This window comes from Rhipicephalus sanguineus, chromosome 11 (assembly GCF_013339695.2).
Source record: "Rhipicephalus sanguineus isolate Rsan-2018 chromosome 11, BIME_Rsan_1.4, whole genome shotgun sequence".
Taxonomy (NCBI): Eukaryota; Metazoa; Arthropoda; class Arachnida; order Ixodida; family Ixodidae; genus Rhipicephalus; species Rhipicephalus sanguineus.
Window position 1 is genome coordinate 33,463,068 of NC_051186.1, and position 26,290 is coordinate 33,489,357.

At 45.5% G+C, this 26,290-nt stretch overlaps 2 protein-coding genes across 2 annotated transcripts in view; both read right to left on the reverse strand.

The window, feature by feature from the left end:
• Positions 1-24,225, reverse strand: part of LOC125756392 (uncharacterized) — a 41,784-nt gene extending 17,559 nt beyond the window's left edge. The window contains exons 1-13 of the mRNA XM_049411091.1: positions 23,919-24,225; positions 20,811-20,873; positions 15,612-15,659; positions 15,299-15,352; positions 14,750-14,803; positions 14,212-14,265; positions 13,074-13,127; positions 12,033-12,086; positions 8,838-8,867; positions 6,840-6,902; positions 6,182-6,223; positions 4,497-4,559; positions 973-1,032 (exon numbers count right to left, since the gene is read on the reverse strand). Coding sequence (XP_049267048.1) covers positions 973-1,032; positions 4,497-4,559; positions 6,182-6,223; positions 6,840-6,902; positions 8,838-8,867; positions 12,033-12,086; positions 13,074-13,127; positions 14,212-14,265; positions 14,750-14,803; positions 15,299-15,352; positions 15,612-15,659; positions 20,811-20,856 — 622 coding nt within the window. The 5' untranslated portion in view covers positions 20,857-20,873; positions 23,919-24,225. The remainder of the gene's footprint in view (positions 1-972; positions 1,033-4,496; positions 4,560-6,181; positions 6,224-6,839; positions 6,903-8,837; positions 8,868-12,032; positions 12,087-13,073; positions 13,128-14,211; positions 14,266-14,749; positions 14,804-15,298; positions 15,353-15,611; positions 15,660-20,810; positions 20,874-23,918) is intronic.
• LOC125756393 (uncharacterized) overlaps positions 21,726-26,290 on the reverse strand; it is a 31,953-nt gene continuing 27,388 nt past the window's right edge. The window contains exons 4-5 of the mRNA XM_049411092.1: positions 23,919-24,209; positions 21,726-21,739 (exon numbers count right to left, since the gene is read on the reverse strand). Of these exons, the coding sequence (XP_049267049.1) occupies positions 21,726-21,739; positions 23,919-24,209 (305 nt within the window). The remainder of the gene's footprint in view (positions 21,740-23,918; positions 24,210-26,290) is intronic.

The following is a 26,290-nucleotide window of genomic DNA, read 5'->3' on the forward strand; positions in this document are numbered from 1 at the left end:
TGCGCCATGCAGTGTTGTTATACAAAAGTTTCCACACTTTGCCCAGTTTCATTTTGGTTTCGATGGCCGGGAATCAGAAAATGCAACTCTTGCTTATCAGTGCAGCGGCTGAGCCGCTAGTTTACCATAATGAGTGCATTAGCAGCATCAAAAAACTGTTGTTCAGAGAAACTCGATGAAAACATGTGGCGGGACGAAGTTTAAACACAAATAAACATTTTTTTGTTACCTCAAGTGGAACATAACTTGTAGTCTAAATCTTCACCACGCGCTACTCAGCGGCTTTCTGTTCATCGCGAAAACGCACAAGCATCCATTAGAAAGCGAAGAAAGATTTTTTTTCAATGCGGCGACCCAGTTTACCGCCAAAAGATATCACAACTGAATTAGCGAGCGAGAGAGGAAACTAAGGCATGGTGGTGGGCCATATATATAGGACACGTGTTTCCCCTACTCAAGGATGCAAGCATGTTATCGAGATGAACGAGAAAATCGCTTCACATTATGTCTTTATGAGTGTAAAAGGAAGCATCGCGGAAAACAGAGAGAGGACACAAAGCAGACACTGTGCGCTCTCTCTGCATCTTCGTAGGTTTTCTCGCCGTTTTATCTGCACGATGAACAACCGACAGCTAAACTTGATATGCTTCTCAATCTCATGAATGATTGTACTTAATTCTATTGAGGAGGAAGAGATTTGAAATGCACCAACATTTAAGCACACATACTTTATTGTAGTGTCGCTATCGGCATAACTTGCTCAAACATTTTTCATTGAAATAAAAATATACCGAGCAGTTGCAACAACAGTTTTCTCTTCTCCTTTACTTATTTGTATAAAGGAAAAAATTAAATCAGAACACAAAGGAAAAAGAAAGTCTTGCATGTGGTGATATCGAGCTCAAACGTTCTGGCTCGGCAAGAGCCCGAAAATGATGCCCTTATAGGTATACAGGTTGTTGCTTTGCTTACCTAAGTTTCCCGACACACTCGCACGTCCACTGCCTGTCAAGCCAACACCACCTCTGGTACCTAAAGCCATAAAAATGAATGGTAAGTGTAATTTGTGTGGTACAGTGTACATTAGAGTATATCAAGCAGGTTTTCCCAAACATCGTGCGGCAAGATATAAAAAAAAACAGGACCGTCGTTACGCGCAGCACACCTAGTGCATATTGTTGTCAGAATACTGTAGTAGCAACTACCAATTTTTTCGTTAATGAGCTTTAGTTAAATAGTCGTAATTACGTTTCTAACTTTATGAACATTTGTAATTGAATTCTTTTTTTTCTTTGCTGCTGTACCCCCCTCCCTCTTTCTCTGCTCTGATGTCATATGTGATTGACAGTATTTTTAAAATAAAATAACTAATGTAAAACCTCGAAAAATACTCACCTAATCATTAAAATGTGAATTGAGGCTTATGTAGGCATGTTGAAATAACATCTAACTTCGCTATTTTCCGCAACGTACTAATTACATGCTCATTGTTTCCTGCTGATAAAGAAAGCGCGCGAAATATGAAAAATAACACGTGAATACGCTCCCAGTCGCAAAAGGTGGGAGCGTAGTTTTGACTTTCTACCTCACAGTGACCTGTTTGAGGGCGCTGCTTCCTGATGCGTGCTGCAGTCTAGTAACTTGTCATTTTCCAGATTTCGCGGGCTTTCTTTATTAGCAAAAAAAAGTGAGCCCGCAATTTGTACGTTGTTCAAAATAGCGCAGTTAGATGTCATTTGAACATGCCTACACATGGCTCATTGACATTTTAATGATTAGGTGAGTATTTGTTGAGTTAAAAGCATGTTTAGGACTAATTAACTGAACCACATTAACGAAAAAAATTAGTAGTGGCTTCAACAGTATACTGGAACAATATGCACTAGGTGTGTTTTGCGTAACGACGTTCCTCTTTTTTTTTAAATCGTGCTGCGTGATATTTTTGACACCCTGCATACGTTCAATATAGGTACGAAATTTTGAAATTGTTTGCAGTTTTCATTCCAGTGATTAAAAAAAAAACTCACGAATACAAGGTAAAATGGCAGTACACATTTGCAGAGCGTGGTAATAATAACTTTTGATTAACCGAAATGATAAGCACAGCCAATCGTATTAATTACATTCAGTCTATAACGCAACAACGTAAGTCGGGCGAGAAGTAGAGGAAGAATACATTAGGTAAACCTTGCTGCGGGATGAGTTAGTTAACGTCGAAGGGATACACGTTAGAGCAAATCAAGAAGCGTCACCAACTCGACGTCAGCAAACTCGGCCAGCAACGAAACTTACTCAAGCATATTTAATAGTACGTTGGGTCCCTTCTGCTACATGTCTGCTTCAAGCTACATCAACCATTTGCGTCATATCGCGCAGTCTTTGTTTAGTACCCGGGCTTTTTCGTCCTACTATTGTTTGTATTTATTTGGCCTAACATGTGTCCAATCGAAGAATACATTAGCTGGAGTGTCATCTCGACGCCATAATTACCTCGCCAAAAATAAACACATTTTAAAGATAACAATTTTGTGGAGGAAGCGCAGGGTATTTCACTGGGAATGCAAAGGTGCTTCAGCCGGAACCTAGCCGAAGCCAACTCCTCGCTGTACGACCTTTGAAACAATTAGAGATGCGAAGGTTGCTTGGCGGCAGTGAGCCATCTGCAGCTGTTCCACTGCTTACATCGGGAACCTGGATGCATGAGATGGAGCCGCGCTCTTTCTCCGGGATATACGGTGATGTAATGATGGCGTCGAAATGCCCCACCAAATACCGTATTCTTCCTCTTCTTCTATTCCGGCTTATGCCATGCGATGCTGGGTTCACACATAATGCCCCCTGGGTGAATCGAATTGCTGGCGAAATGAATTCTGTGGCTTTAGGCACAAGGCAGATGTAAAAGGTGGCGCCACACTATTGCCATTTTAGAGCGGTAGCTTTGCTCCTTCAGGTACAAATACAAAGAACGCCTGGTTGCGCGAATATGACCTTCAAGCTCAGCCAAGATTATGCCAGCGTCTCTGACCTGCGTCAGCGCCGCAGAAACATGTTTACATGTTGCCCGCGTGATGCCGCAAAGTTTTCGCCGATGAGTTCAAGCCGACGTTTCTCCAGCTCATAGGCCCGTTCCAGCGTCTACCATCACATTTGCAAGGAAGCACTGCATACATATCATTGTGGAAACTAAGCCAAACATACCTTTCGTTCGTGATGAGTAGGTTTACGAAAGTTAAACCTCACCTACCGTTTTCCTTCAATTGTGATTTCTTCAAAAAACGCCAGGCCTGCGCTGAAACCGCAGCACAGTCACAGCGAAAGCTGGAAGAGCGGCGTTTCAAGAGCCCGTTGTAAGCTCTCTTGGGGCTACAATACAAGTACACTAGAAAGGTACCCACTACGCCATAAATCAAATTTTCGTGAAGTTGGGAAGCGCCTACTAAGCCATTATTCGTCATTCTGCGGAGAAGCGAGGCACCAGCTACACGTCTGTAAAGGATTATGTGCACTTTTGTTGACGCGACGACTGATGACGATGAAGAATTACGGCTCAGCCCTTTGTAATGGGTTGGAAGCTTTAAACGGCCCACCAGTTATGTAATTTCCACTGGGTGACGCCCGGTCGCTATTTCCCTCTGCCGTCATGCTGTATAACATACGCTGACGTGGGAGAGAGACGGGGGAGGGGTGCGTAGAACTTTACTGAGACCCCGAGGAAATGGATCATGCGCTTATGGGCTTCCTTGGCAACCAATACAAGTGCACTTGAGAGGAACCCACTACGCTATAAATCATTGTAATTTTTGAGAAGTAGGGCAGCAGGCACTGTGCCATTTTTCGTCATTCTACGGAGAGCCGTGCTATCTGCTAAACGCATGCAAGGCATTATGCGCACTTTGTTGATGCTGTGCCTGATGACGACGAAGAATTATGGCAGGGACCTTTGTAATGGGTTGGAAGCAATCAACAACCTACTCGTTGCGCAATTCGCATTGTGTGACGCCTGGTTATAGAATTCGCGTTGTGCGACGCTTGGTGCTTATTTTACTCTTCTACCACGCTATATTGCATATGCTAATGTGGTTCGTTCCCGACACGAAGCCTGTATAGGACCTTTTTGCAAAGCGGTTTCAACCACCGGCATGGCTCAGAGGTTGAATACTGGGCTCACACGCAGAGGGCCCAGGTTCGAACCTCGTTCCATCCTGGAATTTTTTCTTATTTCGTTTTTTTTTTCTTATTTCGAGCGATACTGGTTACGGACACCGGCGGCGGCGGCGGCGGCGGCGGACAACTACGGCGCCAAAAACGGCCGGTGAAATGATCTCATAACAGCTTTCGCTGTAAAATACAGTGCTTGCTCTTTTTGTTCGTGCAAAGTCACTTCGACGCACGTCGCTTCAAATCCATCACCACAGCGAGCGCGCAATTATTTTGTGTAGCTTATTCCCAGATAGAGTGAGACAAATTATTCTTAAATTGTGTGCATCAACACTCACCCAATGCTCCCGGCGCACCCGACAGTGCTCCTCCAATGGCTCCCAAGACAGCACCGGCAATGCCTAAAAGAGAGAGAAAAGTAACTGGACCATGAAGAATCGAAACTAAGTTTGCAGGCAGCGTGATTTTCCACTGCTTCGGCGAAAGAAGAACGCAGACAGCGTGAAGCCACGCCACTTAAATCAAGTCGCACGTCCTTAGTGTTAACTTGAGCTGTCTTTATGTACCGTTATTAAGACCGCTTAGATACCATCGGCAATATTCAGCCTATGTGAGACGAATTGCAGGGAAAGTGTACAATGCCATTAGGTATTGTATTGAAAAAAAAGGGGGGCGGGGATTATGTGAGGGGTGTAGGCTGCCAACCTGGGGGGCTATTTCGTAAGCATTCTGTCCCAGAACGCAGGTGGGCACGAACGAAGCGTCACGAGAGGACGAGAGGGAGCAAACAGCCAATAGGGAAGCTTAGGGACTTCAGAAATGTTTTTAGCGAATGAAGAATAATAGAATTATTATAGCTGAACATCAATCATGGCAGGCATTGTTTTTCAAAGCTTGAAATTCAATAGCGCGATGACATTAACAATTTATTTGTGTTAATGTCTTGAGTGGACGCTAGGTGGTGTCGCAATTTGACGATGGTGCGGACTACCAGCGCGGGATTGGAATAAGCCAGGCACAAAGCAGGCTAATTTGATTATCCGGCCCCAGCAATTACGTTTCAATCCAATCCAAGTCGTCCGGAGACCATTTTGTATATGTTCTATCGACAGAACGGGGCCTCCGTTTGTTCAGTGCCCGTTCTTTGCCTATTCTCACATCCTGACCGTCAGACGAGCCTCGCCCAATCCCGTGTGGCTCACTCTCGTGCTCTCGTGACGTTTCGTTCCGTGCCCGCCTCCGTTCTGTGACAGACGCTTACAAAACAGCCCCCTGATCACTTTGCCCTACTCTTGTTCTCAGGCGCAGGCTAACTCCCTGAAAGCCGCGCAGTTCTTAAGGAGATGCCTGTTTGGCGCATATCAACTGGTAAATAAAATGTTATAAAATGGAAAATTTTGATTTCTCCCCTGTAGAGTCACGTTTTCTAAGCTCGCAATAGCACATTTTTGATAACCTAATGCCGACATACATAGTGTAACGAGGATATCTGAACACTGACAGGATGCTGGCGCTTGCTACATGGGTACAATGTTCACTCAATGCTGGTTTGAACCCCTGGCCACGACGAGCACTACATCAAGCTTTAAGTTGCCCAGTTGCCAATGCTGGGGTAATGCTGGTGCAAATTCGTTGACACCATCATTACTCCTACCACTGAGTTGCCATGGTGAGGGAAACAGGGGGAGAGGTATACGTTTTAGGAATTAATACAGGCTCGCTCTGAAGTGGACGTATTTGACCAGAAGATGACAGAGGATTTAATCTGAGAAATCTGGTGTCCAAGTTCGTTGTTCCATAATGCAAAGCAGGTCAGCGGGACGATTAGACGATGCGGTTCTTCGTTAAATGTATACTCAAGCATAAGCTTTTGTTACAGTACTTCAAACAATGATGCTTGCTCCAGTTAACATATGTCTGTGAAATCTTATATGGATTACAAAGCGCCAAAGAAACATTTTCGCCATAAGCCTGCTAGCCTAGCAGATGAACTGCTTCATTAGGATGTTAGATGAGCGCTCACCTGTGCCCGTTGAAACTGGTCTGTTTCGAACTCTAAAGGTACCTAAAATAGAGAAAAGAAACACTGACTTCTGACAAAAATGATTTGGTGCATTTTAGGACGCAAGACAATTACTAGCCGGCGTTTATAGAGAGCAGTTATAAAAGGAACTCGAACTCTAGAAGTACGCAATAGGTTCATGTTAACATGGTGATTGGCTTTCATGTTGAGAATTTTCATGTTCATTAGTGCAGTAAATCAGGTTCAGTTTGAGAGTGCTATTGTCCACACTACTCCGTCGAATGCTGCAGCTGAAATGCCGTGATCTCTTTGCAGGTGCTGGAGTTGCGCAGTGAACCAATCAGAATTGTCAAAACAGGAAGGCGATAATACCGTGGAATTTTTGTGCACCGATAGTAGTAGAAATCAGAGGCTTGACAAGAGACTCTGACGTCATTCCAGCCAGAGTAATAGCTACTAGGTTAGGGAATAAAGAGTGCAGTCCTCTGCTTTTCATGGTCGCAGAGCTCCTTAACGCTCCTACGCTATCTCATTGATATATTTCTTCGCTCCTTTTGTTTTCGCTGAGCTTTTCACACAAGGCCCACCGTTAGTTTGTAGCGTTTATTTACAGGTATACTGGGATGATTTGTTATATACTGAGTGAACAATTACTCACCCAATACTCCAGGCACACTTGTCAGTGCTCCGCCAATGCCACTCAATACAGCACCAGCAGTGGCTAAAGCATGAAGAAAGAAAACAAAAATCAATACTTGCTCGATCTCAAATAATTGAATCTAAACTTTCGAGAAGAGCGAGTCACCTCCAAGTTGACAAAGGAAGAGCGTAGATATCAAGGCGATGGACTGAGATAGTTGGTACATGTCGAATTGAATAACGACCAGCGGGAAACACGAACCACGGAGAAAGAACACGACGGGACAGGCTGGCTACTTACAACTGATCACAGAATGCTTGAAACGTAAAATTATACCAGCTGGCAATCACCTTCACGCGTGTGGGAAACAGCCATGCGTCATACAAAACAAAACAAAATCTTAACGAGTTATTACGGCGTCTAGAAAGGCCATCTCCTTAGCAGACAGGTGCACTGATGTGTCACTGACGCAATTCGTTCTACCTTTCTTAATGTAAAAGGCTTCCGAAATTTCCCTTTGGGCTTTTGTCTTTCCCCGACCTAAGATTCTGTCAGCCTGTCCCGTCGTGTTCTTTCTCCGTGGTTCGTGTTTCCCGCTGGTTTTTATCCAATTTGAGTAGCGTAGACTCCGTGAAGTCATGCCACTTAAAGCCAGTCATACGGCCTCCGCTTTAACTTAATCTAGGTTTACGTATACTACTATCATTAAAAGCGCTGAGATACTGTCAATTTGTTTTCGCATCCGAGGTAAAAAGGATCGCAGGGAAAGTCTAGAATAGTAGTCATGAAGGGTGAAAACTTAGGCAGGTTGGCAGCACATAATTAATGTAAGAGCAGCGCAGCAGGCAAGGACTGACGAAGATGACATACACAGCGATGACTTTCAACAACCTTGTTGAAAGTCAGCACTGTGTGTGTTTTTATATTCAATGCCAGTCACTTTTTCCGGTTGGGCAGGGGAGGGGGGGGGGTTGGTAGTTTGGTAAGGCCAGGTGGGAGAGGTGGGGCAGGTGGTAATAGCGGAGCATATAATTTAGAAATTACTACGTGTTCGCACTGAAGTGGCAGTATTCGGCAACACTGACGCCATCGAATGCGTTCTAGTTCACATTTTACATTTTTAGTAATGCAAGAAAGGACAGAACCTTTTAAGGTGGGGTGAAACTTCATTTGGTAAAAGAATTCAATTTTGGGATTTTGCAGTCACTTGATAGAAAATTTATCTTTCAGAAAATATAACACACTTGGGCACCCACAGTTTCAAAAATTATTTTTCGTCTCTTTTTTTTTGACACGTTGGCAGGAAATGCCTGTGTATCCGTATGTAATTTATGCGTTTTTCTCAAAACAACATTGTTGGAGTTTGTGTACTTTTTTCTCGGGAACTCTCGGGCGTAAGCAAACGAAACTTATCACGTTGATTAATTTGCCACACTTACATAACTGGAACTAGAATCTGTAGCCTAGGCGTATTTGCATTTTTAGTGTAATAAAAACCATTAATAAGTACAAACGTAAAAAGCATAAAGAATGTAGCTTTTGCTGCGCGCTCACAATTTTAGTTCCACTTCAGTAAAGCGTTAACAGCTACATTTTTGCAAAATCCCAATGCTCCGCTAATAGCAAACAATAAAAAAAAGAGTACACATGCAGAAAAACTAAAACAAAACTAAAATAAAGAACACCAAACTAAAATTTAAACTAATCTTGAGCTCCAGTGCAACATGCGCCTACTTTTAAAAATCCTTGCAGATTCTGTAACCATAGGTTTTATTACCACTGTTGTACAGACAAAATTTGGAACTAACTCTCAAAGTCTTAGCCCACCATGAGTTCGCCACCAGCCAAGGACGGTGCAAAAGACAGTATACACAAGGGCGCTGTCTTACGACACTGTCACCCATCTTCTTCACCAACTTTGTCTTGTTGTGCGCTAAAAAGGTTTTCCTCGTGTCTTTCCAACACGCCCAGTATAGCAGATGATCTAAGTTTTAAAGAGTTAGAAGTGCCAATCACCTGCGTCACTCGAAACTCCAACGCCAGCACCTAAAATAGAAATGCGGAACTTTCAGTACTGAGGAAATAATTTTCGTAAGATCTCATTTGTCATACATTGAGAAGAGTAAGGTACAATACTGGCCGACGTCTTAATAGTATTCCAAAACAGGGCCCTGCACTTGAAAGTTAGAAGTGTGTCACAGGTTCGTGTTGGCATAGTAAGAGATCTTTCGTATCCGTTACTGTTATGCTCATTTCTGCGGAAAATCAGGTGTATCGCGAGCGTGCGCCTCTCGAGATCATGAATATCCATCGAATTTCATCCCTTACATTTTATGAGCCAATTAGAAAGGCCGGAGCAGGACCCGATTGGAACTGTGACAATAGCAATAAGAACTTCATGCGTCGAGACTCCAGACTAATACAATTCCAGCCACAACGATTGACACTGAGGTGCCTACTGCGTAAGTTATAGACACCACGACGAAGAAAAATAGCACACGAGAGAATCTGTGGGCTTTAATTCCAACAAAACCTTTCGCGCTAATATTAAACACATGGCTTTTACTCTTGTTGCTGCGTTGATTTAGCACGAAACGTACGCAGCGCAATACATTTGTAGAGTGCCCCACTCATATTTGTCTCCGGCCGCGGCGGCTGCATTTTCGATCGAGGCGAAAATATTTGAGGCCCGTGTACTTAGATTTAGGTGCACGTTAAAGAACCCCAGGTGGTCTAAATTTCCGGAGCCCTCCACTACGGCGTCCCTCATAATCATATCGTAGTTTTGGGACGTTAAACCCCAGATATCATTATTGTTACTGATATTTGTCAGGGGAAGAAACGAAAAAGCGTGATAACGGTGTTATCCCGCTAGCATGCCATTTGAAACAGCTCAAGATAAAAAAAAAGGAACACTGGAGAAAAAAAACATGGCTGATCCCTCCGTCATAGGAATCGGTATAACACGAAAGTGAAACGTGTCTTCACAGAAGTAGTGCTTATCGTGTAGTGATATATGAGAGCTTCTACAATGCCTATTGGTGTTTGGCAGCTATAGCACCGTTTGACGTCGATGCACCCATGTTGACGCCTAGTGGCATGTTTCCATCGCGACGACTGACGCCCATGGTTATGGTTAAACTGTTGTGGTAGCTGATGTTGTGCACATATATTTGGAATCAGCGAATCGTGAATCGCACGTCAAGATGACATCAGCAAACTCATAATCAACACTGGTACCCGATATGCACTTCTTCAAAACGTCGTCAATTAAGGGTAGAAGCGGCACGGTGTGCGCTTACTAGTAATAGGTTACCGACGCCTGTCTTCATGCATACACTACCACACTGCGCTTCAGCAACACAGGTGGCAGAGGTTCGTAGCTTCAGCCGCAAGCGTGTGCGTCCCGCTGGTCTCTGTCTCGCTCCACCAAGGCACGACATTCGCGCGTCGAAATCGTGTCCTTTTTTGAACGCGTATTGCAGCAGTTTTGTTAGTCGGTGCTCTCGCAATCGAAACAGTCAAAGGGGGAGAAATCCCGTTGGTGCATGTGGAAGCTGCACCACTCCGATGAGCTGGCGCACGCTGACACGAAGCGAAAGGCAAACAAGGTAACTGCGTCTAGGGTGCCTCGGCGACGGCGACGCCAGCGCAACCAGTGTCCCACGCTGGTATCGAGACGCTTTAACCATGGCCTCCTATATCACGCACAATCTCGGAGCAAGCGCGAGTAAGTGTCGATCATGACGCGTTACTTCTTTTCACATCTCACAGACGGTGGCACCGCCCCGCCCCGCTCCGCCTCGCCTACCTACAGCGCCGACAGAAAGCACCGTGGGAAAGAGGATGTGTGAAAGATATAAGGCGCGTTCGTGAAGTGTCCGTCATCTGCCAGGTTGGCTTAGTCGCTTGAGCGTCGGGCGCTTACCGTCGCGGCCGCAAGGTCGTGGGTTCGATTCCCAGCGGAGGGTCTTTTTCTTAGCTTTTTTTCTTTCTCACCCGTTGGCGTCCATTTTATCAACGTCATAACCGTGACGGAAGTACTTGGTGGACCCCGGCATAAAACACTTTCGTGTTAAAATTCACGGATGCTACAACTCGGAAAAGCTGCTACCTCATTCGGAAGAGTGAGGTTGCATGCTCTCGTGGAACCACGAGCCTGAAAAATCAGTCACGTGGTAATATCGAAAATAGAGAACTATTCACGAATTTTAAACTTCAGCCCGAAGATACAAAGATAATTCAAGCCGATTTTTAAGGCAGGCTTCTTTTAGCTCCCTGGCATAATCTGGGAATGATAATTTTAGCTTTTAGAAACCGCGATATGTGACGACAACCACGCGAGATCAACATTAGTATACGTGGACCATACCATCAGATTGAAGACGACGTCATTTGTAGTGCTACTGCGAGATTATATAAACAAGCAACTTTTCTAGAAACTAATTAGTGTCCATTGATTGCATTAAACGCACGTACAAATAAATCAATGGTAATTATGTTTGGCGAAAATGCAGTAAATAACGCGCATTATTTCTGCTGCATTTCTCTGCCGCGCTTTCACTTGCCGCCATAACTGCACATGGCATCTCGTACCTGCAAGTGAGCGTTCTATGTGCGCTTATGTTAATAAAGAGAGGGTGTCCCACCTAGTAAACATTGAATCAGGCTACTAGTTGCCGATCCGTACTTTCTTACAGAGGGAAGGAGAACACTTGGAAGTGCGGCTATCTCGTGTACGTTGTTCACGTTTCGTCTCCTTTCCGCTCTCAAAAGCTAAGCTTCTGTGTGATTTATCGGCGGGATCTATAAAAGCGGGAACAATCGGAGTTATTTCATATACTGCGCTGATGAAATCTATATTCTTCCCAAGAACTCGAGATACTTGGTACAGGTACTTGTACTTGTACCGAGTATCTCGGTACTTGTACCGAGATACTTGTACTTCATCTACAGAGTGGATGCTCCTCCCTCAGAATATTTAAAACACCCTAAAATACTCTGAAAAATATCATTTATACCTCGACGACAATGAAGCATTTAAAATGCTTGTGTTCTGTGTCCTGTGTCCAACCGTTGTGAAGCCGCCCAGTGTATGAGGTGGCCAGGTTCCCCTCAAGCTGCTCAATGCAGCTTTTTTGCCTGGTCATCCTCGCAACCTTGTTGCGAATAAACACAATTCAATATTCTGAAGTCTGGATTATAACTCACCAACTGCAGCAGGACTTATTCTACCACCTGGTCCAAAGCCGACACCACCAGGTCCTAAAGGATAGTGAGGGAATGTTGAGCCTTGACAAAAATACTCCGTTATAGATCGTCGTATCATGCAATGAAAAGAGGCAAGTCCAGGCGGGGATGGAAACTTGAAATATTAAAAATCCTTGAACAAGAGGCGTCGCTGAAGGCAACGGTTCCCACCAGAAAAGTGGAGCAGCAGAGCACAAGCGCGAAAACGGGTATGGGGGGGGGGAGGTTAAAAAGAAATAACTAACACAAGGCGTGTGCCCCCTCTCCTTTTGTTTTCTTTCTTTTATTGTTCTGTTTCTGCATTACTCACCCAATTCGGTAAAGTTAAAAGTTGGGCGAGTTGGCGATAGTTCATGTTCACGTGGGAAGCAGCGCACTGAGACAAGGCACGAATGTTATCGTGCCTTGTCTAAGGGCGCTACTTCCCACGTAAACACACCCAATTCGGCCCGCCACTTTAACTCCATATTCCACCACCTTCTTTCTTCCTCCCCACCCCACCCATTTCTGCTCTTACCCTCTCCTCCTCCACTCTTCTGTTTAGGGAAAGCGTATGAAGCATACACATACACGCGATAAGTCAGGCAGTTGCTGCCTTGAACAAGACAAAACCACTTGTCGAAACGTTTCATCCAGCAACACCCCTCTGTTCAAAGATTTTTCAATAAAAGAAAAGACACACGGGTAGCAAAAGTCTTTAGGTACAGGTAAAACAGAGCTGCACCAGAGCGATAAGTATATTAGGTTTGGTTCGTGCTAGCTTAGTGAGTGGTTGTGAGGAAAGTTTCAATCATGCTCATTCCAGATGTACTGCGAAACGTGGCAGTTCTAGAACCTGAAGAGTGGTATCGAGAAACGTGGCAGCTTCCAGAACCTGAAGAGTATTTAAGTTGTAGCTTGAATACTCCTCTCCCAGAGAATTTCAAACGTACCAAAATACTCTAAATAGTTTCTATAATTTAACTTGAGTGAAGCATATAGGCATGTCTGGTTTAAACTCACCTACGCCACCCGGCTGCATTCCACCTCTCGCTCCAAGGACAAAACCAGCAGGTACTAAAGGACAGAAAGGAAGGGAAGGTTAAAGGTGAACAAAAATAATGTGTTAAAATTTGGTCTGTACTACAATGGCAATAGAAGACATTCTGGTAGCAACAGTGGTTACGTACAATAGTGAAACAGAGCTACACCAGAGCGATAACAGTGCACGATGTGTTTGTGTTAGCGTATTGAAATGCTGTCAGGGGACTTCCAGTCATGCTCGTCATAGATTTAGCGCGGGGCTTCTATTTCGGATATATTCAATTTCTGCAATAGCGGTGCTTTTACACCTTTAGAGAGCCCGAAGAGTCCGTGTAAGCTAATCACGACAGTGCGAAGCACTTATAACAATCCAGTCAGTTCCCCGCCGTGAAAACCATCGGGCAGCGAAGCTGTAAGAGCGCGAGTGTATGTGATTGGCTAGGGAGATCATGTGATGTTGCAATTCCGTCACTAGATTTTAAATGCACGCGCTTAAACCTGATTGGTCAAAGCAAGATCACATCTGCTGCCGGCACAGGCAAGCGCCTTTCAGTGAACGCCTCGCGTCACGCGACTTGCCGCCGTCGTAGCCGAAATTCTGCGAAGTGTGCGCCTCCTCGTTATCTACATGGCCCTCTTACGCGCCCAGCGGCCTTAACTTGGTTAATTCTAGAGAAAGTGCAAATTGCTTTCCCGGTACTTTGTACCAGACGTTATGTTACAATAGTCGGTACAACGCATACATATGCTCCCCATAAATTGAAGTTCTGCAAGCGTGGGTGCATAGACCAATGATTATGACACTTGTCTTCGGACCGTGAGGGCCTGAGTTAAAACCACGCCTCGCCAAAAAAATTTATATTGTTTTATTTATTTGCTTATTCCCGTGACTAGCGAGCGCCAACGCCGCCAACGCCTACATAGAGTCAACTAAAACAGCTTTGCTGTAATATGGCAAAACGTGGCAGTTTCCAGACCCTAAAGAGTATTCAGGTTACTGCTTCAATACTCCTCTCTCATAATCTTTCAAACACACCAAAATTCCCTGAAAAGTAGTTTATATAAGTTAACTGGAGTGAAGCATTTAAAACATGCCCAAGCCTGGATTACAGCTCACCTCCTCCAGCTGGATGTGGACCGCCGCCTGCTACAAGGCCAACGCCAGCAGGTCCTAAGGGAGCGAAAGGTAGTGCTCAAGGCTGACAAAAATACTGTGTTGAAGATTGTTGTATCAAACAAAGGCAACAGAATACACTCTGGTAACGAAAGATTTTAGGTACAACGCTTAAACAGAGCTGCCCCAGCGTGATAAGAGTGCCCGATGAGCTCGTGTTAGCTTAATGAATGGCTGTGAGGAGAGTTGCAATCATGGTTTTCCCTGATGTAGTACGGGGCTTCTGTTTCGTACATCAGCAATTTCTGCCATAGTGGTGTTTTTACGCCTTGAGCGTGCCCGGAGAATCCGTTTAATCCAATCAGAACTGACAGCGCGACGCACTTATGGAGGAAGGTGGCAGTTTAGTGGGCGGTGGCAGTGTACTTAAGTTAGAGCTTCAATACACCTCTCTCTGAGTAGTTCAAGCATACCAAAATACTTTCAAAATATTTTATATAATTTGATTGAAGCATAGGCACATGTCTGGATTACAACTCACCTACTCCACCTGGAAGTATTCCCCCTCTGGTTCCAAAGCCAACAACACCAGGCCCTAAAGGACACAAAGGAAACCTTCAGGATTGACAAAAAAAGCCCGCTGAAGATTGGTCTGTCATAAAATAGCAATATAAGGCATACTGGTAACAAATATGTTTAGATACAACGATGAAACAGAGCTGCACCAGAGCGATAAGAGTGCATAATGGTCTTGTGCTTGCTTATTGAATGGCTGTCAGAGGAGTTGCAGTCTTGTTCATTGCAGATGTAGTACTTGGCTTCTATTTCGGACATCTTCAATTTCGGCAATATTAGTGTTTTTCACATCCTTAGAGAGCTCGAACAATCCGTGTAAGTCACTCAGAAGTGGCAGTGGGACGCATTTATAATATAGAGGAACGGGGCAGTTTCCAGACCCCGAAGAGTGTTTAATTTACAGATTGAATACTGCTCTCTCAGAGTGTTTCAAGGATACCAAAAATACTCTTGAAAATATTGTATATGATTTAACTAGGTTGAAGACTAGGTACATGTCTTGATTGCAACTGACCCACTCCTCCAGGTTGTATTCCACCACTTGGCCCAAGGACAACACTGCCAGGTCCTAAACGACAGAAAGGGAACGCTCAGGGTTAAAGAAATGCTTTGTTGAAGTACAGAAATAAAGAAACATTGGCCGGAAACACACACACGCACACGCACATGCACGCGCTCAGCCACACAGCATTCACAGCTTTGTGAAAGTGTGTACCCGTTCGTTAATGTGAAGAGCTTGAACATGTTCTCTGTTGAACAATGCTAAGAACGGTGGGAAGTGCTGAATTAGAAAAGCTAAGTCAAACTTAAGTAAAATTTTCACTTACCTGAACCACTTGCCGTCAGTCCGGTTCTATACGAAACACCACCATACTCTGCGAAGGGAGAATGGGTGAGACAAAAAATGCATATTAGATTCTCGGGTCCAAGGTGCAGAATCACGTACAGAAGCCTGTCCTGTGCATCTGTGTTCCTTCGTAGTCCTGTATGATTTTTTTGCGCTATCAAATCTTGAAGAAGCCGCCAATTACGAAGCACGCCGTGGTGGAGGGCTGAGGATTAATGTCGACTACATGAGGTTCCTTGGAGTGATCCAAAACCGGAGTACACCGGTGTTCGTCCATTTTGCCATACTCGGTTTGAAAAAGGCAATTCGCAGCTTCCCGAACATTCGGCCACGGCTGAATGTGCGGTCAATGAGCCGAATATTCGGACAATTTCGAATATTAGATCATTAGAACTTACGAGTGCCACGCATTCTTATTTTTACTGGAGAACATCGCTAGTACGCACTCGTTTTACGCCTACTACAGTTAAAGCTCAATGGCGAACAATTCCTTATGAAAAGCTTATAGACAAATGTATTCGTTGACGTAGTGGCTCGTCCATGTCCACCAGTAGCATGTACCGCAAATGCGATCTGTGGCATGCACTTTAACTGCGCCCCTAAACTCGCGGTATGGCCGATGTCACAGTGTCCGCAAAAGCCTTGCGTATTTTCGTTAAGTGCATTGAAAAACCCATGAATGCATTCGACTTCGACGTGAGTGACTGCGGTGGTGGCATTATACATAGCACCGCCAAGCACAAAAAGCGTGACGACGGGCCGCCTGTCAACGCGCCAGTTCGGCACAGCCCTATCCCTCGAATAACTTTAAGCTATCTGCTTGGAAGAGCAATCGATGCATGTTTTTAATAAGTGACGGTCCAAACGCATCGCGCTGCCATTAGCTGCTGCCCCCTTCCTTGTGTGGGAACGCGTACTACGACGCGGGGACGCTCAGTGCGCGTCGCTTGTGGAAACGAAAGCTGTTCGCCATCGTCGCATTGACCCAACATGATACCCGCCGCACGCATGACAGCCGTGCATGGTCACAGAGCGCACACGAAGAACAATCGGAGGGCCAACGTGCGCGTTCTGTACATCGAATGGGGCCCCGGCAGTGGACGAGTGGGCAGGTGACGGGCTGCGTGGCAACACGTAGTAGCTTGCACCGCGTTTAAACGTTCGCATCGGGGTCCGTTCTGCCACCATTTCAGTGATGTGTGTGCTCCCTGCCATAGTTTTAAATGTTCCTTGGCATCGCCACCGTAGCCTGGATTTAATCCGCGCTTTATTAAAATGAGAGAGAAAAGATTGCCTTGTAGTGGGTACTTTTAGGAAATAGTTACTCTGTCAACCCACATATTGCTTTTGCGTGGCGCTCGCCAAGAGGTGCGAATTTTTACATTCTGTTACTGCATACTACCGTTCAGTGCATAGTTACGCTGCGTTTCCGGCAGTTGACGTTGCTTTACTGTAACCACTGCGAAATACGTATCACGCGCATTATCATGGTGCTCCGTTTCAGCCTTATCTCTTAAATGCGCATGAGGCAGGAGCTGTTTCCTTTTGACCAAGCATTATTCTGCGGCTTTCTTATAAAGCACATGAAAAAATTATTCAGCATGAGGTGTGGCTCGAGCCGACGTTTTGACAAGCGGTCTTGTCTTCTTCAAGTTAGCAAATATAGTCGGTTACAATCTAAGAATCAATGCAAGCTCTGCCCACAGAACCACGGCGCGCGTGTTAATCGCGTATGTAAGAGTGTCGGGCAAGTTTGTTTCCATTCGAACCGTATGCACATTTTCTGTGCTAATGTAAATACCAAGCATATCGAAAAGTAAAAGTTAGTCGTTCCTGCCTAAAATATGTTCTTCGTCTAAACGGTGATGTCTGATCAAATTTGCCAGGACGTTCACGGGTTCGACTGAAAACTACCGACACGAAAATGTCGGTGGTTATTGGTGGATGTGCTGTGAAATAAGCAAATGTGATTGGATGAAACATCTATGCAAATTCTCTCTGGGTGGGACAGCGATGGCTGTGGGTTGAGCTTGTGTTTATTTATTTTTAGGCTGTAACCGACTACAGAGACAGAGCAGCAAGAGAAGAAGACTTGTCAAAACATTGGCTCCAGCGACACCCATGCTCAAGAATGTTTCATCTCTTCGCGATTGCATCTTACCCTGAACTTCTATCTTATGCAGCATGTGTTGTACTTTAGTACTCTATAAGTAGATAAAATAAAATAAATTTCAAGAACGTTATGTAAACAATCCTTAAACTTTTGGAAAAAATAAAAGGCTATGTGCGAGCGTTACATTGCATCCGGACATCTCAATTGCAAAAGAGAGCGGGTCTTTTCTCTTTAAGATGTGTTGTTACAGTGCGTGCTGTATGGTTAGCTCGTGAACATGTCAAGTAATCCTTCTCCTTGATAATTCGTAATGAGTGCACTACCAGAAGTATGTTCGAGTTCTCTAGCTTAAATTCATGCAGTTTCATTTATTTTATAATAGGCATAATAGATATTGTTACTTCCTGTCTTGCGAGTTATTTATAACCACATATTCCATATTCAATTCGATGTACCACTACAGTTTATCTATCGCCTTAGTTTTACCCGATTCGTGATCACAAAATTTCATATTCGCCGATCGCTACAAGGTAGTAATAACTTCAGGAGCTTTGCCGTCAACGCAACACCTAATTATTTGTCCATCTGTGCGTTTTGAGTAAACTGTCTCGGCCGCTGCGGCCGCATTTCGATGGAGGCGGAATGCTCGAGGTCCGTGTACTGCTATATTTGGCCCTGGAATTTATCGTGGCAGACGTCATTGTGTGTGCACCTGTCGGCCGGAATGCTTTCTCTCTCGTATCGGCGCTTGGAAGAAGCCCCGCATTTTCCTGGAGGTGTGCTTACGTACACGTGGTCAAGTGAGCCAGGCATTTCGTCGTGGAAGGGTTACGAGTAGCTAGACGGGGGTGTCCCAAACACCCTTCCAGCGCGGTGTTTGACAGCGTGGGCCGGCGCCGTTGGAGACGCTGTCATCGATCCCGGTCAAATGTCTTCCCCCGAACGCAGCCATTAGCGCTTGCAGGTTATCGTGGCAGCGGCCGCCACTTCCTCCAAGGTCATCGACCCCCCCCCCTTCCTTTGGACTCAACCTCCTGGTCTAGCATTTCCCCGATTTATGTTGTCGAGGCGTGGTGCGGGTACGTCTTCATTGTGGGGTGCACTTGTGAACCCCATTGGACATTTCGACCATGCTTCTCATCAAGGGATGTATGGAGAGGCCATTTCACCCTCTATTGAGGGTGTGGGATGCCGTGTCGATGGAAGGACGCATCCCAACATAAAACATAACGACTGTTTATTAGCGTAGTAGCAGCAGCGGTGCGAGCATAGCGACGCTGCGCTCAGTCGGGTAGCGAAGGAATGATGACTTCCGAGCTTGGCAGCTTGGTTTTAAAGCCACCGTCGATGACGTAAGCCTCCGGTGACGCTGCGGTGGCGCTGTCCCTTATCGGAGACGTGGTGTAGCATGCAGCCGTGTCACGCTGGGCTAGCGAGTGACGAGGCGGAGGCTACGCCGGTTTGTGCGCAGTGTGTCGCCACATCACCCCCTCGCGGAGTGCAGAGCCCTCAGGGTCTGTAGAAATCTGGGAGGCGTACCAGACGTCCAGAGCGTGTCGTGACCGGAGCGGGCTGCGGCGTCGGCGGCGGCTGTGGATAGATGCCTGTGGAAGGAGTGGTACTGCCCGGTTCATGCGAGGCGATGTATGCGGGCTTGAGCCGGTCAATCGAGACGCGGACGTCGTTCCCGTTCAGGCGCAGAGTGAAGTTTTTGTTGTCGCGATGGACGACCGGGTAGGGTCCGCTGTAAGGTGGCTGGAAAGGCCTGCGGACGGTGTCATCGCGGAGGAAAGCGTGCGTACACGATGCTAGCTCCTTGAACACGAAAGGTGTAGGCTTGCAATGGTGGGCTGCAGGTGACGGGCGTAAGGCAGCCATGGTGCGTCGGAGTCGGGCGACGAAGTCGGTGGGATCTGATGTCGTAGCGCTGGATGGCAGTGCAGCGAGGAATTCACCTGGCAGACGGAGTGGTTCTCCGTAGACGAGCTCTGCTGGTGTATCGTGGATGTCCGGCTTGAAGGTGGCGCGAAGACCTTATCGGAGACGTGGTGTAGCATGCAGCCGTGTCACGCTGGGCTAGCGAGTGACGAGGCGGAGGCTGCGCCGGTTTGTGCGCAGTGTGTCGCCACAAGGGCGGAGCACTGAGACAAGACACTGTATTGGTGGGAGCTGTTGTCATCACTTCTCGGATGTCTCAGTGTTGGCAGACGCGGGGCTATAAAAGCCGAAGCCTTTTGTACGAAAATGCTGTTCATTCATTCGTTCTCTCTCGTAAATAAACCTTCGTTCCTTCTTGTAAGAACGCGTCCTCCTCTCTGAAAAACATCGGCTGTGCGGATGGACGGAGGGAGCCAGCTACCCTAAAGAGACCCGCCGAACTCAAATCCTTACAGACTTGTGTGCGTTAAAGGACCCCAGGTAGTTGAAATTTCTGGAGCCCTCCACTGCGACCTCCCTCATAATCACACCGTGGTTTTAGGATGTAAAAGCCCAGAAATTACATATGTTCTATTAGTAACCTATCACATTATGTTTGAGTATATGAGGTTCAGTGCTCGTCTCGCAGAGCTTCGGAAAAAAATTCTAACAACATGAACAATTTGACCATGCTCGCCTAGGCCGAATGACCCAAAGCAAATAAAGGCGCCACATCTGCACATGTATGCAAGAAAGCAACTATGTCCTATAAGAATGAAGTACATACTGCCCTGACGAAGAGAAGTTTGATAGTCGATACTATGGCTCTTGTTCCCTATCGAACGATTCCTCATCACTTCAGTTCCCATTTTTCTCAGACCTTCTGTCTTGTTTCAATGAACTACAACAGTAAGTCATATTCCACTACAGACAAGGATGAGAAAACATTCGAATGGAGCAATATAGAACGAACAAGCGAAATATCCAATTTTAGACAGAATGTCTGGTATTTTATAGACGATGGTATATGGCACATACCAATCTTGCTGCATTGTTTCGTCAATATTGTTACGTGTACATCAACTTGCACTCGTCAAACGTTCTTTGTGAATACACAGCAAATTGACAAACTATATGCATCGCACTCACCCCAGCCACCCGGTTCACCAGCCGCCATTCCTCCAACACCTCTCATGATAACGCCAGCAGGACCTGAAGCGCGAAGAAAAAAAAAGTACAGCAGACTGGTAAGTTATTGCAGAATCGTTAGTAACGATGACGCGTGAGCTAGCTACCACTAAACTGCAACCGAGTAAGGCACGAAATACTGCAAAGCTAGCGAAAAAAACCTTATGCTGCGTGATGCTACGCCAATCCAAGCCAATGATATCGCTAGTCATGCATACTTCCATAAGCTACGTCTTCATGGGTCAATATCGTACGTCGTCGAGAAAGCTATCGGGAAAGCCCGAACGTTACTGCAGACGTAACATCGAAGGTGGATAAAGGTAACCATATTATCAACTTCTTTGAAAAGGATGACGGTTCGCGTATACCTCTTGGTTTGTTCTTATCGTATATCCTAACGTAGTGAGAACTAATTCAGACACTCAAGCCAAGGAAAGTATAGGGGACGTTAATTAGAGCAATTGTGATGTAAATGTGAAGAAATTTAAGTGGACTAACAGATAACTTGTCGCCGGCAGGGAGCGAACCTGTAATCTTCGAATAACGCGTCCGATGCTCTACCGATTGAGCTGTGGCGGCAGTCATTCTCCCGTCCACTTTATCCGGTGTACCTGTGCACTTAAACCTGGGTGTGTTAATCAGCGCCGCTCGTAGTGTATTTTCTAGTCTTTTCTAGTTTCTACTCACATTGTTGTGGCGTTCACGCAATCGATAAGGCATCTGCTAGTTTTCTCAGTGTAACCTCTACTACACGTCAGTGGGATAAAATGAAAGACCTCCACTGCGCTGGAAACAAAATGTGACTGTCGGTTCACACACCGTTCAAACGATTGCGCGGGATTGCGCAACATTGTAAATGTATCCTTACAAACTGGCCTATGCTTCAGCTCCTGCAAGCCATAAAGTACTTCGGACGTTAAAATTCAATGAAGTAGCACACACGCTTTACGGTGCTTGCCGATGTTCAGGAGCTACCAATTTGCATTTCATAGCTATAGCTGTACTACTCCACCTGCCAACCTAGAGAACTCCTGGTTCCCTATATTTGACCTTCAATCTCAGCGAAGGTCTGGCCAGCATTTCTGAGCAGCGTGAGTGCCACAGAAAATCGTTTACACAGAGCCCGCAAGATGGCACAAAGCTCTCGCCGATGAGGCACGCACATCGAGGCACCCTAGCCGATGAGTTTCTCCGGCGTATCAGCGCGTTGATCGCGTGCTTCGTTCCGATGACCCACACCCCGCGTGTCACCGGTATGCCGGCGAAAGAGCCTTAGGGATCCCCTAGTCGCGCTTAAGAAAAAGCAAGCTCCCATGCGTGTCCGCAAGCAGGAACGCGTGAGATATGCTGGGGAACTGCGGATTTGTGGACACTGACCTTTGTGCACAGAACAAGCGTAAGCGAGCACGAATATTTCCTCACAGTTGCATTCACAGCGATCTTGTTTTGTCAAATTGCGCAAGCTGGAAGAACCTGCACACACCTGCACCAACGGAAAGTCCACCACGGGCGCTACCGACGGATCCTAGAAGAAAGATGGTCAATGTTCAGCAATGGCAAATTTATTGCGCAGAAGAATGAATTGTTATACAGTAGTAGTTTACATGCACATGCTGAAGGAACTACTTAAATAACAGTTGTTAAAAGCGCATGTACAGTGCTCAGCATATAAAACGCGATAGTCGGTGGGCATAGTGCCTGGCGCTTTTATGGGCCACCGTTGAGCACTGGAGACACCAATATAACTAATTATGGTACCTAATGAACAAAAAATCTTTGCCCCCGCATTGTTACAACGTTCAACTCAGGAGCAAAAATCCAGCATTCACCATTGCCTCAAAAAAGCGCGAGCAGTCATGCAAACTGACTATAACATTTTAATCGCTGAGCACTGTATAGGCAAGCGCTGACTGGTTCGACTGCGCTTGCCTGCGAGTCTGGTTCCTGCGAGTCTGGTTCCGCAGTCTCGCTTGCCTGCGAGACTTCGAGTCTGGTTCGCTGCTTTCTTGTGTGCCAACTTATTCACCTCCTCCCACTCTCTGGGCAGTATGGCAAAGTCAGGTACGTGTAAATAACGCTGATTAAAAATGTAGCTGACGACCTGACGAAAAAATGTTGCCGGTACGTTGGTTCTAGGGACAATCATTGTTCGACAAATTTTCATCACGGGCTATATCCTTGATTATCCAAGGCTCTGTTCGCCGATCTGGGCGGTTCCCAGTAAACGAAAATGCTGGAGAGGCCTATGGTGTCAAGAAATATCCGGCGTGCAATATCGGTCCATGTAGAAAGGGGTATTTTGACAGTCACCATAATGGGAGTAGGAACTTCAAGAAAACTCGATGCCTCATTCACTCATTTCATTGATTTTATTAGCACCAACGTGTCATATACGAACAGTTTTCTAACCACCCTAAATGTACGCGAAGTTAAATAAATGAAAATACGCTGCGAATATGGGGAGCCTGATCACTTCTTGATATTGTCACGTGGTTGCGACGGGGACGAAGGCGAACTAGAGCAGGTAATGATGAAACATTTCATTCGGCGAACTTGCGCCTAAGAAAGAAGTAACTTTCACAGTAAAGGGACAGCATCGAGCAAAATCGTCGGGCGTCGAGAACGTGATTGGTGGTGAAACTCGTCGGCTTTTGTAATAAGCAAACAGGATCGAACTTTCCAACATTATCGTGAGTACGCGTGTTAGCTCCACAATACACTTGACTACTCGCGTCGGGCGCGAAATCTTTTTAGAAAAGTCGGCAAAAGTCAGGAATTATAAGAAACAATTCAAAAGGTTCTCGGACATTCCGGCGCGGCCTGCGGTATGCGGCTGCACCAGAAAGAAGTCCACGTGGCAATATCTCAGAAGTTCATGAAACATAATTTTGCCGTAAGTTTAAGTGGACTTGACTAAGAATAAATATGCCACTCGCACAGCTTTATTAAAATTTGCTTATTATACTGCACTTCCTTGTACAAGTTTTTCAGCCACACAAGCTGGAAAGCTGAGTACCGCCTGAACTGTAGCGGCCACTGCATTTAAGTAGCGTATGCACCTGTACTCACCTGGACCTGTCAACCCAGCCGCTCTAGCGTTGTTACCAATGGAACCGGCCACGGCACTGCCTGCGAGACCACCCAAGGCACCTCCAACGCTACTTCCAAGGGTACCGGTCAAGCCATTGCCCAAGCCAGCACTCGCGCCAGCGCCCAAGCCTCTGCTCAAGCTAGTGCCCAAGCCACTTCCCAAGGTAGCGCCGACCCTACTGCCGAAGCCACTGCCCACTGCACCGGCTAAGCCACTGTTCAAGGCACCAGCACCCAAGGCACCATTAGCCAATCCATTAATGGCAGAGCCTGAAAAAATGCAAATTGAAAGTTGCCTTAACATTTATACCAATGCAATCGGCTATATATAGAAGCTGATATATTGGGCAGCAATCAGTGAAAAACCGTGAGAAATATTTTAGCTATTGTAATATTGTAATAATTTAGCTATTGTAGGTGAGCGAGTAGTATATGGTTAAGGGGCTGCGAATATTTCATTTTATTCAGAAGATGCAATAAATTATAGAAAAGCTGCCAAAGGGAAGGAATGCTCCTGAGAGGGACTTCATCCTTCTACCCTAGTCTATAGCGCGGAACCACAGAGGAAACTTTAACAATTTATTTTCGGATATGGAGTTTCGAAAAGAAAAAAAATTCGCATGATTTTGGGATCAAAACCAAGTTCAGCGTCTTTGCGGATCAGTCGTTCTACCATCTGATTTAACCAGGAAACTACAGTATAAAATCACTGTTCAGGAAATCGTAAAAGAAAGACAGTATACTAGAGCTTTTGCTGGCGTTCTCCTAAATGCACACCACAAAATGGCACATGCATATTATTACATGCCTGGAGGTAATTATTAAAAATTTTCACAACACATCTCTTGATGAAACCCGCCCGAGACTACCGCTCTTTGACGTTGTGTGCTTCCCCCTCTCTTTCTGCATCTTTACTCTTCTGTCAATTTCTCCCATCCCTTTCCCCCGTGCAGGCTAGCCTACCGGTTATTGTACACTGGTTAACATCCCTGCCTTTCCTCTCTCTCCGGTTTTCCTTTCTTGACGAAACTCGTGAAAATGTTATATTGTATATTAATATAAGGTGTCGTTATAAACGCACGATAGTTTTAATTTTCTGTCTTTTTTGCATTCAATGCTAGATACACCGCTGCATTGCCACAACCATTCCTAGATTCTTATTAGACTGCATATTCATACCCGTGTCGAACCCGGCTGATTGCACATTCTGAAACGCTTCATATACAGTATAACAAAAAGCAGCACAACGTAAAAGACGCGAAACAAGTGATTACAAATGGAGAGCCTTTCTATGAAATTTATTTAGGTAGCAATGTAAGTAGGAAAATAAGTTTTCATTGGTTAACTCTAACACCTAAAAACGCGATAATTAGATTTAATGGGCCCATTACATGGCTCCATTGTTAAGGTTGCCCATTGCAGCCAAACTTCGTGGTCGCGCTAGTCAGCGATGATGTGTTCGTTTTTACCGCTTTTTTACCTTGACACTGTTAATAGAAACTGTAGCTTTTTGATAATCTGTAAGCGTTTATGCTTTGAAGACAGGCGCCAAGCGAACTTACCACCCATACCCGCTAATCCAACGGACGGAACTCCGCCAGCGGCACCTGCTCCAAATCCTGAAAAAGAAAGAAAATATGGATTTGCCTTTCTTGCCACGTTTGTCTTCAAAATCACAGTCACAAAAATTGTTTCTGCGAGTACAAGCGATGTATATCTCAGTAAGAAATGTCTTCGTAACTACTCCATGCTAAAACAAAGCAATAAAACACAACCCAAAACTCTATTTTGGTGATTCAAGAATCCCATGCAACATAGCAGTTGCAAATTTCTGGGTGCGCAATTCCGTAGTGACATGAGCTGGTCTGATCACGTCCTTCACGTCATAGAGTTTCCTAAAATGACCTAGAGGGAACTCTGGCGCTGCGATCGTTCAGCCACCATGGGAATGATGGGTAGTACACGGATTTGCCTAGTCTTCGTGCTTGTGGGCTTCGAACGCACTTGTGGCTTTGTTTATTCTATGTTTTGGTTTTCTTTCGGATAAAAGAATGGATCGTTGTGAACTTCGTGACCAGATTTGAATCGGTGAGCCTAAAGAAGCTAAAGTGGTGAAGTGAAACTGCTGATTTTTGCTGAACTTCGTTTTGCGACAAAGCGGATGCAAGCGAAGCGGAGCCAAACGGAGCCGAAAGAACGAAGTTTAGACAAATCCATGTACTACCCATGATTCCCATGCTGGCTGAAGCGCGACGCATTGCAGCTCCCATAGACACTAGCGCCAGGGTTCCCTCTAGTGAGTATTGTAGGAAACTCTATGCTTCACGTTAAATTGAAGATGGCTAGAGCCA